Source organism: Miscanthus floridulus, chromosome 4 (genome assembly GCF_019320115.1).
Source record: "Miscanthus floridulus cultivar M001 chromosome 4, ASM1932011v1, whole genome shotgun sequence".
NCBI lineage: Eukaryota > Viridiplantae > Streptophyta > Magnoliopsida > Poales > Poaceae > Miscanthus > Miscanthus floridulus.
The window spans coordinates 67,782,506-67,795,279 of NC_089583.1; the positions used below are offsets into that span (position 1 = coordinate 67,782,506).

The following is a 12,774-nucleotide window of genomic DNA, read 5'->3' on the forward strand; positions in this document are numbered from 1 at the left end:
CGGTGCATGCCGAGCAGTGCTGTGCACACCTTGATCTTGTGGGCCGGGCCACCTCTGATGGTGCGGCCCATGTCTTGTCTTGTGGATACCGGGGGTCATACCCCCACAGCTAGTCCCTGTGCCTAACAGTAGGTGACGTAGTCGCGTGGTGCCAGGGTCAGAAAGTAGAATACCAGCCAAGCAGGTAGCCAGTCCACGGGAATAGCCTCGAGATGAGAACAAGCACATTCACCGCAAGGTGAAGTGTGCCCACTTAGTCCCCAAGCCTGCTGGAAGATGAAGAATAAATCTTGTAGCAGGGTCAAAGAAAAAGAAGTCTAAAAGCTTGCTGACATCGTCTGACATGCGCGTATCAAGACCCTAGATGTGTTGCCTAAGATCAGTACCCTGATTCGAACAGCATGGAGCAGCTTGATAGCACACTAATGAGACGTAGCAAGATCCGACCACCAAGGGAGCACTGAGGAGCCCCCGGTGTCGCTGGCGATATCCGAGCACCGAGGAGCGAGGAGTCCCCGGCGTCGCTGGAGATGTCCGAGCACCGAGGAGCGAGGAGTCCCTAGCGTCGCTGGCGATGACCGAGCACCGAGGAGTCCCCGGCGTCGCTGGAAATGACCGAGCACCGAGGAGCGAACAGTCCCCGGCGTCGCTGGCGATGTCCGAGCACCGAGGGGCGAGGGGTCCCCAGCGTCGCTGGCGATGTCCGAGCACTGAGGGGCGAGGGGTCCTCGGTGTTGCTGGCGATGTCCGAGCACCGAGGGGCGAGGAGTCCCCGGCGTCGCTGGCGAAGACCAAGCACCGAGGAGTCCCCGACGTCGCTGGCGATGATCAAGCACCAAGGAGCGAGGAGTCCCCGGCGTCGCTGGCGGTGACCGAGCACCGCGGAGCGAGGAGTCCCCGGCGTCGCTGACAATGTCCGAGCACCGATGGGCGAGGGGTCCCCGGCGTCGCTGGCGATGTCCGAGCACCAAGGGGCGAGGAGTCCCCGGTGTCGCTGGCGATGTCCGAGCATCGAGGAGCGAGGAGTTCCCGGCGTCGCTAGCGATGACCGAGCACCGAGGAGCGAGGAGTCCCCGGTGTCGCTGGCGATGTCCGAGCACTAAGGAGCGAGGAATCCCCGGCATCGCTGGCGATGTCCGAGCACTGAGGAGCGAGGAGTCCCCGGCGTCACTGGTGATGTCCGAGCACCGAGGGGCGAGGAGTCCCCGGTGTCGCTGGCGATGACCGAGCACCAAGGAGTCCCCGACGTCGCTGGCGATAACCGAGCACCGAGGAGCGAGGAGTCCCCGGCGTCGCTGGCGATGACCGAGCACCGAGGAGCGAGGAGTCCCCGGCGTCGCTGGCGATGACTGAGCACCAAGGAGCGAGGAGTCCCCGGCGTCGCTGACGATGTCCGAGCACCGAGGGGCGAGGGGTCCCCGGCGTCGCTGGCGATGTCCAAGCACCGAGGGGCGAGGAGTCCCTGGCGTCGCTGGCGATGTCCGAGCACCGAGGAGCGAGGAGTTCCCGGCGTCGCTGGCGATGACCGAGCACCGAGGAGCGAGGAGTCTCCGGCGTCGCTGGCGATGTCCGAGCACCGAGGAGCGAGGAATTCCCGGCGTCGCTGGCGATGTCCGAGCACCGAGGAGCGGGGAGTCCCTAGCTTCACTGGAGATGTCCGAGCACCGAGGAGCGAGGAGTCCCCAGCGTCACTGACGATGTCCGAGCACCGAGGAGCGAGGAGTCCCCGGCATCGCTGACGATGTCCGAGCACCGAGGAGTCTCCAGCGTAGCTGGCGACGTCCGTGCGGTGAAGTGTGCCCACTGACTCCTCGAGCACGAAGAAACCGAGCGCTGAGGAATCCCCGACGTCGCTGGCGATGAAGCACGAGTGACGAACAGTCTGGTAAACTGTTCGGCGGTGAAGTGAGCATTGAGTAGAAGCAACCGGCGAACAATTCGATCAACTGGTCGGCGACGATGTCCATGAACCTAGCGGTCCGACCAGTTGATCGGTGGAGAAGTCCGAGCACCTGGTGGTCGTCGAGATCTATAATTTTCATATAAAAATTATCTTCATTTAATTTTACAAAAAAAATATGATTTGATATGATTAATATATCTTAGAAAAATCATATCTTTTTTTTACTAGCTAGCTAGATTCAGCAAACTATCTCTCAGTGGTTAGTGCGTGCGTAAAATAATCCAAGAACAAGGAAGTATATATATAGGGTGTACAACGCATCTTGGTCCCATTCGTTGGATGGGATGCCCTATCTATCTTCGGGGTTCCCATCGTGATGTTGGGCTCAACGAACATCTCCTGTCAGCCACCAAGGAAAAATCCGACAATTAGCTAGTAGGGTGATGACTGATGAGCATTGCTCGACCAAGCATGAAGACGTGTTACGGACGGGCGGCCCGATCCGAATCCGACATGGCCAATCAGCAGTCTCTACTCCGAAACCCAAACAATCCTTCTGCACTTGCAACACAATAGGCATCCCCTCCCAAGACGAAACGCGCTTCGCTCCCCATGTTTTTGTTTCCGTCGTTGTCGTCGCCGTTATAAATAAAGAGGGCAGCTCCCAGCGCCGTTCGCCTCATCACTTGCCTCTTCTCTTCTCCCAGCAGCCGCGAGCCCGCGACATAGTCCTGCGCTGCCTCTAGTTTCGCAGCACCATTGCCATCACCATCGATCGATCACCCCGCGGTCCGGCCTCCAGACTAGCTCTAGCCTGCGCGGCAACAACGAACAGCCGAGACTAAGAGGTCCGTCGGTCGAGCGATGGCCAGCGTCGTCGACGGCAATGGAGGCAGCCGGCTGGTGGTGACGGAGCTGGGCCACGTCAAGGAGCTGTCGAGGCAGCTGGAGGTGCACCTCGGCGGCTCCTCGCCCGACCTCTGCAAGCACCTCGCCTCGCAGATCTTCTCCATCACCGAGCGCTCCATCAGCCTGCTCATCACCACCTCCACCCTCGACGGCCCGCGGAAGCGGTCGGCGGCGACGGCCAGCCCGCTCAGCGACGCCTCCGACGCGCCCTTCGTCAAGGCCACCAAGAAAAGGTATCCATCATCCAGGGAGCTTCCCGATTAACAAACAGAAGCGCTCCTAATTGATCTCTGTTTGCTGAGCTTTTCAAGTGCTTTTTATGTTAACTTGCAGGACGACGATGGACAAGAAGAGGCATGAGGTGAGGGTGAGCTCGGCCGGCGACCACCCGGCCGACGACGGCCACAGCTGGAGGAAGTACGGCCAGAAGGAGATCCTTGGAGCCAAGCACCCAAGGTTGCCCCACTTGACTTGACACATCCTCCTATCAAAAAAGAAAAGATTTTTCTTTTCTTTTCCAGACTCCACAGCCCAATCTCGTCTGCACGTGTTCTTATCGCAAGTGGAATCGAAATTATTTCCTGCTGCTTTCTTATCTACTTTTGATGGCGGGGCTCCTCCACTCTTGTCTTGCTGGAAAAAGTTATGCAGCCTCTGTTTGTTTGTGTTGTTTGCAAGTGTTTGGCTGGCCTCCACTTAATCTTTGTCCGATGGAGGAACACTGATTCATAGAGCGATGTCCAAATCGGATTGTTGAGGCTACTTTGTGCAAATCTTGTTCGTCGATGCACAAGCAAAATCTCTTCTTTTTCTCCCATCAAACAAGATTATGGTCCTGAGGCTGACGTCATCCGTGCAAACATTGCAGGGGCTACTACCGCTGCAGACACCGGCACTCTCAGGGATGTGCGGCGACGAAGCAAGTGCAGCGCACCGACGAGGACCCGACCTTCTTTGACGTCGTCTACCTCGGTGACCACACCTGCGTTCAGAGGGCTGCGGGTCAGGCTGCCGCAGACGCGCAGGCGCCGGAGTACAAGGACAACGACAACCCGGGCACCAGCAGCTTCGTGCAGAGCCTGAGCTCCAGCCTGACGGTGAAGACCGAGGGGCCGGCCGTGCAGCCAGAGCAGCAGCTGCAGGGCAGGGACGCGCCCGCGCCCTTCTGCTTCTCCACGCCGGCGACAGCGAGCGGGTGCCTGGTGCCGGAGCGCAGCCCCTTCTCCGCGCCGTCCACGTCCGACAACTGGGCCGTGTCCCCGGCGACCTCGGACTCCAACCACGTCGTCTCTTTCCCGCCTTTCGAGGTCGCCGGCGGCGACGTGCTGTTCGGGTTCGAGGAAGTCATGTCAGCGATCGACAGAGCCGACGGCGACGGGTTCCTCGACGACCTCGACATCGACGTCTCAAGCTTCTTTGTGTGATTGAGTGCAAGCAGGGAGCGACGAGTCTTGCTAATGCAGCTGGTGAACACTAGGGAATGGGAATCTGAGGCTGCCCTTTAGGGTCCGTTCGTTAGATCTGGAATGCACCAGGAATTATTCCAACTACTCAAAACTTATATAAAAATAACACTCGGCAAATGAGCCTCTTTGCCGAGTATCAGGATAAGACACTTGGCAAAGGATTAACGACGCCTGCCGGCCGTTAACGTAGGCGGCCCTTTGCCGAGTGTCTTATCCTGACACTCGGCAAAACCACCTCTTTGCCGATTGTTATTGTTTACCCAGTGCTCGGCACTCGGCAAACAACCTCTTTGCCGAGTGCCAGTTGTTTGCCGAGTGCTTTCTCTCTGGCACTCGGCAAACAACCTCTTTGCCGAGTGCCCGATAAAAAGCTCTCGGCAAAGTCTGGGACACTCGACAAAGAAGCTGTCTCCGGTAGTGCCTGGTCAATTTGGACAATAATAAATGATGTTATTTTCATGAACATTCAGGCTTCGGTGCAGCGTTGCAAGACAATTTTTAAAACCGAGTTCGCCCTAGTTATTCTACGGGCCAGAGCAAACTATATCATCCACCTATTGATTTAACGCTAGAAGCTTATGTGTAATCCTTTCTATTCTCTTTGTAAGCTTTTTTGTCTCATCATTTTGTATTGTGGAACCTTTCTGTACCTTTTTTTTTTTGCAATAAAGCACAGCAGGTGGTAAAATCCCTCCTGTTTCCCTTCAAAAAAAAAATCATATACTCCATTTACTAAAACATGCGTTGCTTACCTGCTTTGTACAAGCTCGATCGTCCTTGTAGGCTTTTTTTAATTAATTATTTTGGATCCTCACAAACCCTGAGGCATGGCAAAAACTAGAGATTTGAGATCTGTAGAAACTCGACCACGCATAGAGGCTAGAGCAATGGTTTCCAATATCGGCCGAAATCTCCTGATATTTCTGATATATCCTCTTTATCCGTAGGTGCCGATAAAGAAATATCTATCTTTTTCGTATAAATTTTGTTTAAATTTATTTAAATGTACTTAAATTCAAATTATATTTTATTTGAATTTGGTCTGATATTTTCGATATATCCTGTTTATCCTCTTTATCTGTGACCCCCAATAAATTTTAATTTCCGAAAATGAAAACCTTGGCTAGAGCTAGCAGTAAGCTTCTATCTCCTTTCCAATACTACTGGAGCTATAAGTAGGGTGAAGTACTAGTATATCCTTCCGGTGTTGATATATACTAGCAAGCTAGATTCAGCAAAGTATCTCTCAGTGCTCAGTGCGTGCGTAAAATAATCAAAGAGCAAGGAAGTATATATATAGGGTGTACAACGCATCTTGGTCCCATTCGTTGGATGGGATGCCCTAGCTATCTTCGGGGTTCCCATCGTGATGTTGAGCTCAACGAACATCTCCTGTCAGTCACCAAGGAAAAATCCGACAATTAGCTAGTAGGGTGATGACTGATGAGCATTGCTCGATCACGAGGTTCTCGATCGAAAACGAAAACGAAAACACGAAGCGGGTAGGGGTAGGGGTAGGGGCCGTGTACCCCTTACTTTGACGTCTGGCACTCGGCAGCATGAAGACGTGTTACGGACGGGCGGCCCGATCCGAATCCGACATGGCCAATCAGCAGTCTCTACTCCGAAACCCAAACAATCCTTCTGCACTTGCAACACAATAGGCATCCCCTCCCAAGACGAAACGCGCTTCGCTCCCCATGTTTTTGTTTCCGTCGTTGTCGTCGCCGTTATAAATAAAGAGGGCAGCTCCCAGCGCCGTTCGCCTCATCACTCCCTCACAAACCCAGTCACCCACCAGCCTCTTCTCTTCTCGCAGCAGCCGCGAGCCCGCGACACAGTCCTGCGCTGCCTCTAGTTTCGCAGCACCATTGCCATCACCATCGATCGATCACCCCGCGGTCCGGCCTCCAGACCAGCTCTAGCCTGCGCGGCAACAACGAACAGCCGAGACTAAGAGGTCCGTCGGTCGAGCGATGGCCAGCATCGTCGACGGCAATGGAGGCAGCCGGCTGGTGGTGACGGAGCTGGGCCATGTCAAGGAGCTGGCGAGGCAACTGGAGGTGCACCTCGGCGGCTCCTCGCCCGACCTCTGCAAGCACCTCGCCTCGCAGATCTCTTCCATCACCGAGCGCTCCATCAGCCTGCTCATCACCACCTCCACCCTCGACGGCCCGCGGAAGCGGTCGGCTGCGACGGCCAGCCCGCTCAGCGACGCCTCCGACGCGCCCTTCGTCAAGGCCACCAAGAGAAGGTATCCATCATCCAGGGAGCTTCCCGATTAACAAACAGAAACGCTCCTATTTGACCTCTGTTTGCTGAGCTTTTCAAGTGCTTTTTATGTTAACTTGCAGGACGACGATGGACAAGAAGAGGCATGAGGTGAGGGTGAGCTCGGCCGGCGACCACCCGGCCGACGACGGCCACAGCTGGAGGAAGTACGGCCAGAAGGAGATCCTTGGAGCCAAGCACCCAAGGTTGCCCCACTTGACTTGACACATCCTCCTATCAAAAAAGAAAAGATCTTTCTTTTCTTTTCCAGACTCCAGAGCCCAATCTCATCTGCACGTGTTCTTATCGCAAGTGGAATCGAAATCATTTCCTGCTGCTTTCTTATCTACTTTTGATCGCGGGGCTCCTCCACTCTTGTCTTGCTGAAAAAAGTTATGCAGCCTCTGTTTGTTTGTGTTGTTTGCAAGTGTTTGGCTGGCCTCCACTTAATCTTTGTCCGATGGAGGAACACTGATTCATAGAGCGATGTCCAAATCGGATTGTTGAGGCTACTTTGTGCAAATCTTGTTCGTCGATGCACAAGCAAAATCTCTTCTTTTTCCCCCATCAAACAAGATTATGGTCCTGAGGCTGACGTGATCCGTGCAAACATTGCAGGGGCTACTACCGCTGCAGACACCGGCACTCTCAGGGATGTGCGGCGACGAAGCAAGTGCAGCGCACCGACGAGGACCCGACCATCTTTGACGTCGTCTACCTCGGTGACCACACCTGCGTTCAGAGGTCTGCGGCTGCGGCGGCGGGTCAGGCTGCCGCAGACGCGCAGGCGCCGGAGTACAAGGACAACGGCAACCCGGGCACCAGCAGCTTCGTGCAGAGCCTGAACTCCAGCCTGACGGTGAAGACCGAGGGGCCGGCCGTGGAGCCAGAGCAGCAGCTGCAGGGCTGGGACGCGCCCGCGCCCTTCTGCTTCTCCTCCACGCCGGCGACAGCGAGCGGGTGCCTGGTGCCGGAGCGCAGCCCCTTCTCCGCGCCGTCCACGTCCGACAACTGGGCCGTGTCCCCGGCGACCTCGGACTCCAACCACGTCGTCTCTTTCCCGCCTTTCGGGGTCGCCGGCGGCGACGTGCAGTTCGGGTTCGAGGAAGTCATGTCAGCGATCGACAGAGCCAACGGCGACGGGTTCCTCGACGACTTCGACATCGACGTCTCAAGCTTCTTTGTGTGATCAGAGTGCAAGCAGGGAGCGACACGAGTCTTGCTAATGCAGCTGGTGAACACTAGGGAATGGGAATCTGAGGCTTCCCTTTAGTTAGTTCAGTTGCTCTGCCGGTTGTCCAGGGGCAGAGGAGGGGAGAACACATGTTCTGTCTCGGTCAGTGGCAGTGCCTGTCATGAACCTTAGGATGTCAGAATAGTGAATGCTCCTTCTCTCACTTTTTTTCGGTCGAGGGTTGCAAAGTAAATAATTTTGTAATAGTGCTGTCAATTTTTAGGCTAAACATGTGAGTTTCTTCTAGTGAATTTAAACACCTTCCAACATATAATTAATAGTGCAGCTTAAATTTGCGTGATATTTAATCTGATTAACCCCCATGAGGACATGAACATTCGACCATGTATAATTAGTTTTTTTTTCAAGAAAAAGCTACTTAGTACTGATACTGACTAGTACTTGGTACATTCACAAGCTTTCCTTTAGCACTGTGCGTGAGGTTGCAATAAAAAAAGTCAAATACTAAGTACAAGTCTCCATTCAAAGCACAATCCGAATGGTGGCATTCTGTCTCTTTGGGCTCCAGCTTTACTGTACTCCCTCCGGTCTACTAGTTTACAAGGACAACTTTTAAAAAAACTATGACATGTTTTAAAATTTTAATTTAATGTAGAATTGAGGATTGTGGGCAAAGTGGTTTGAAATTGTAAAGACATATATGATCTTTTGGTCATGGATGCTCTTCATTAGGTATTTTTCTATCTAGAATCAGGGCCGTCTTGGACAAAACCGAGGCCCTATGTAAAGTTTAAAACGGGGCCTTGTAGGCTAGCAAAATAGGACCATAAATGATATATAAACAATAATATATTACATTGCTGTGTGATAAGTTATGAATTGTAGTACCTATTCAACCCTTCGTTGCATAATGTTTACTTGAACAACATCATTCTTTTGGTGTTCTTCGAAATGAAATCTTCAATAATAGACTGATAGTCAATCTTGTCCAGCATGTTGCCCGCAAGTGCTATTGTAGCCAAATCAGTAAGCCTTTCATGCATCATTGTAGAACGCAAATAATTCTTCAATAACTTCAGTTTTGAATAGCTTCGCTATGCTAATACGACAGTCATAGGTGGTCAACAAAACTCTATATGCAATAGTTGCATTGGGAAAGTAGTCATGTCGCTTCAAGAACTTTAGAATATCAACAGGGCCCATATCTTCTTTTGGAATAAAATCTTGAAGAAACCTCAGCTGCACATACAGTTCATTAGCATCAATATATGATTTTCCATCTCTTTTAAGAGCAGCCTCAAGATTATCACAGGAAGATCTCAAGCTATTATTATAGAATGACTGCAATATATCGGAAGTAAATAAGAAACCAAAAATTCCCTGGTAGCCTTGATATATTGTTCAAATCTTGTTGTTAGTGAAGAAGCGAGCAGTGTATCAACTCATTCTGGATGACCAAAATAATGAACCTGTGTTTGTTCATTTGTAAAACAGGGTCAAATTCAGCTAACATCTCTACCAAACCCAAGAAATTCCCATTGCTATCATCATATAACTTGCTATTGCTACCCCGAAATGCAAGATTGTGCTTGGCAAGAAATTTTACAATGGCAACAATTCTGAATAGAACTTTCCTCCAATGATCCTTTTCTTTCTCTAGTGGTAGTTGGCCAGATTTATCAATAGTTTGATCCTTTTGTAATCTACTACGCAACTCATACTAAGTGGTCATATTCAAAACATGATCTGCACTTGTCTCAGGCTCTTTTAAGACTGTTGCCAAGATGTGTCCAATCATTACACCCCCTCATTACACAAACTCGTCAACCCAAAACCTGGGGCGGGGCCGGACCTACGTACGCCAATTCAGCCTGGTTTTTACACCGGAGCCCTCAATGGTCGATCGAATTCATTAAAGCTCGCTCAATCATCACTAGTACTGGCCGGCCGGTACTGCATGCAGTGCAAGGCATGTGTCCGTCTTTTCTTCTTTGAAAAAAACAAACAAATTGAGGGGTCCGGGGCCCCGGCCGGCAACCAGTTACCTGCGGTACTCCGTGGGCAAGTTGCTCCGGCGACCGGCGGGCAGAGTCAATATCGACCCACTTGCCTGGAGTCTGCAGACCATTTGATCCATCACGTACGCGATCGAGATGGCGCTGGTGTTATCCGTCCTGTTATTCAGCGCTACTACTTTTTAACCAAACAACAGTATTTTTCTCTCACAATAAATCAGCATAAACATCAGCAAATAATTTCAGCGAAATAGGTTGTCCAGGAGCCATGCATGCATGCGATGTGGGGGTGCTGGGACTAGACCTTTCGGAATAGAACTTTCCTCCAATATCCTTTTCTTTCTCTAGTTGTCGTTGGCCAGATTTATCAATAGTTTGATCCTTTTGAAATCTACTACACAACTCATACCAAGTGGTCATATTCAAAACATGATCTGCACTTGTCTCGTGCTCTTTAAGTCTGTTGCCAAGATGTGTCCAATCATTACACCCCTCATTTGCTATCTGACCTTTTGGATGCCCCATTATAAGTAATTTACAACCAAAGCAAAATACTCTGTCAAGTTCTTTAATTAGGACAGACAAGCCAACGCCTATCACAAGCCTCTCCATTTGAAAGAATTCCAGTATAGAACAGTGCATAAAAGACTACATATTATACATGTTTTCTCTAAAAATAAAATAATATACATGTTGCTTGAGCATTTTGAATTAATATATTCATTTGTCACTAGTACAGAAACAAGCTGTACTCCTGGTTGGGAAACCCCTTCAGTCCCGGTTTCCTAACCGGGAGCACGAATGCGGGACTAAAGGGCCCCTCCTTTAGTCCCGGTTTCTCGCTCGGGACTAAAGGTGGCCCACCTCGGGGCTAAAGAGGCCTCCCGGCCTGGCCACGTGGGCCGGCCCTTTAGTTTCGTTTGGTATTACCAACCGGAATTAAAGGTTTTTTTTTATTTCTATTTTCAATTGATGATTCGTTTTGTTTTTCGAATACACATTCTATGCTGCTAATAATATACGTATTCTACACGCTTATAATGTTCGAACATTTTGTACAAACTAAAGTATAAAACTAACGTATATATTACATGCATATATATATATATATATATTGTACATTATTTTATGTACAAATAATATGTATATATATATATATATTATAAATAAAGCTTGCATTGTATATTGTATCATATCCTTGGGATAACAAATTCACTCTATCTGGTTTGGCTTCCATGTTTCGTTCACGTCATTGTAGAACTCGCCGGCGGGGTTTAAGACCTGGTCATTAAGAAATCCTGCTATGGTCTCTCGAATTGCTTTCAGTTGGTCACGTCATATGACTTTTTCCTTCAACCATAGAGTTTTCAATAAAAGTTAAAGGAAAAGTATTAATATATATATATGTGTGTGTGTTGGTCACGTGATTACTTATATATATGAGCAATAAAAGAAATTGTGAATATATGAATATATTTATATAACGTACTTTGAGGATTTCTTAAGGAGTTCTTTTTGCGTACGCCATGATGAACTCGCAAATATAGTATCCGCAGTAGTTGTTCCCCTATTCTTGCCTCAGAACCCACTTTTACGAGAAAAAGATCTGGTGAATTGAAAGCATGCATGGTGTTAATTGAATTATATATATAAATGTAGCTAGTACTTACTTTGTGTGCGATTACATCCAGTGGCGCTTTACAATATTTCATGTGGTGTTCCTCAATGAAACTTTTCCATACACTGCGCCCAATAAAATAAAAAATTAATTTAACCTTTAATAATTGTTGCAGTTAAGAGATCGAGGTATATATAGTTGCTAGAGAGACTAAATTACCCTTGGATAATATCTATCAAGTCTTGATACTCTGTTTGCTCTTTTCTTAACGAGTCTAAGATGCTCAACCAACTATTGGCCATATCGATGACCATCAATATCCAGTGATTGTTGCATATGTTTTTATATACAAATATGATCGATATTAACTAGAGTCAACATATATATATATATATATATATATATATATATATATATATATATATATATATATATATATATATATATATATATGGGAGATAGCTTAGTTAGTAAGCAAATAATTGAACAAATGTCCTTATGATCGACATTAATTATTTAACACTCACTTGAAGTTGTAGGGGAAGAGTATGTCCTTGTTTTGTTGGTTCACTAAGAACCTAATGAGATTTTTCTCGAGTTCAGCTTTCTATTGAGGCGGGGGATTAGGGTGTTTGAATACGACATTTGGATCAACGAAACCAACAACATTATCTTTTCTCTTTCTGAGTTCTGTCATCTCATATCTGCATATATAAAAATATAGTGTGAGGATATATAATTTATATATATACATGTAGCTTTATATATATACACTTTAATAGTAGAAAATAATGACACTTACAGACAGTAGCAGCTAATAAATCTTTTGTCGAGAGAGTCCAGCTGGCATAGTTGGTGTAATTCTAAAAACTCGACATATATAACGTCATCGCCATGGAAGTAATGTTGGTTTCTAACTCTGATAGAAACAAAGTTCTCTCCCCGTTCACACGCCGCCATGTACTACTTATTTAGCAGGTACATTTGCGTACCCAGTTCATCTAAGGCCTCAGGGTTGTATAGACTCTTTCCATGTTTAAATTTCTTCCAAGGATCCACTTTCGGAGCAGATGGTCCTTCAGCGAGCACTTGGGCAAGGTCCAAACCGGTATCCAGGTCCTCAAAATCGACGTCCAGTAAGTCTAAGTTTGAACCATATTCATTACGAATGACAAGAGGGGGGACTGATTGTTGCGATTGTTGTCCAAGTTGTGCAACACCTTTTCCTGCTCTTATATTTTTCTGCGCCGCCTCAAATGACTTGGTGAGAGAGCGGTCGTAGTCCGATTTGGTAGGGTCTTTTGAGATTTCCACTTTTTCTGGTCCACCTTATTTCTTAGATGATCTGGAGGTAGGTAGAAGTACGGTTTCTCCGGGTTCTCCCTCGCTTCTCGTTG

At 48.8% G+C, this 12,774-nt stretch overlaps 2 protein-coding genes across 2 annotated transcripts; both read left to right on the top strand.

Annotated features, from left to right (window-relative positions):
• Nucleotides 1–2,593: 2,593 nt before the first annotated feature.
• On the top strand, nucleotides 2,594–4,401 carry LOC136549763 (transcription factor WRKY19-like). Its single transcript, XM_066541166.1, has 3 exons — nucleotides 2,594–3,045; nucleotides 3,146–3,268; nucleotides 3,681–4,401. Exons 1-3 carry the CDS (start codon nucleotides 2,768–2,770, stop codon nucleotides 4,234–4,236), a joined length of 957 nt encoding a protein of 318 aa, XP_066397263.1. The 5' UTR covers nucleotides 2,594–2,767; the 3' UTR covers nucleotides 4,237–4,401.
• Nucleotides 4,402–6,032: 1,631 nt separating this feature from the next.
• On the top strand, nucleotides 6,033–8,095 carry LOC136549762 (transcription factor WRKY19-like). The gene is made up of 3 exons (XM_066541165.1): nucleotides 6,033–6,532; nucleotides 6,633–6,755; nucleotides 7,168–8,095. The coding sequence occupies exons 1-3, from the start codon at nucleotides 6,255–6,257 to the stop codon at nucleotides 7,736–7,738; spliced, it is 972 nt and encodes a 323-aa protein (XP_066397262.1). The 5' UTR covers nucleotides 6,033–6,254; the 3' UTR covers nucleotides 7,739–8,095.
• The last annotated feature ends 4,679 nt before the right edge of the window (nucleotides 8,096–12,774 follow it).

What these genes read in the sequence shown, in the direction of transcription:
- LOC136549763 (XM_066541166.1), top strand. Translation starts at nt 2,768, where the DNA reads ATGGCCAGCGTCGTCGACGGCAATGGAGGCAGCCGGCTGGTGGTGACG. An exon ending in GTCAAGGCCACCAAGAAAAG is followed by an intron (nt 3,046 to 3,145) that starts GTATCCATCATC and finishes GTTAACTTGCAG; the next exon opens with GACGACGATGGACAAGAAGA. An exon ending in CTTGGAGCCAAGCACCCAAG is followed by an intron (nt 3,269 to 3,680) that starts GTTGCCCCACTT and finishes CAAACATTGCAG; the next exon opens with GGGCTACTACCGCTGCAGAC.
- LOC136549762 (XM_066541165.1), top strand. Translation starts at nt 6,255, where the DNA reads ATGGCCAGCATCGTCGACGGCAATGGAGGCAGCCGGCTGGTGGTGACG. An exon ending in GTCAAGGCCACCAAGAGAAG is followed by an intron (nt 6,533 to 6,632) that starts GTATCCATCATC and finishes GTTAACTTGCAG; the next exon opens with GACGACGATGGACAAGAAGA. An exon ending in CTTGGAGCCAAGCACCCAAG is followed by an intron (nt 6,756 to 7,167) that starts GTTGCCCCACTT and finishes CAAACATTGCAG; the next exon opens with GGGCTACTACCGCTGCAGAC.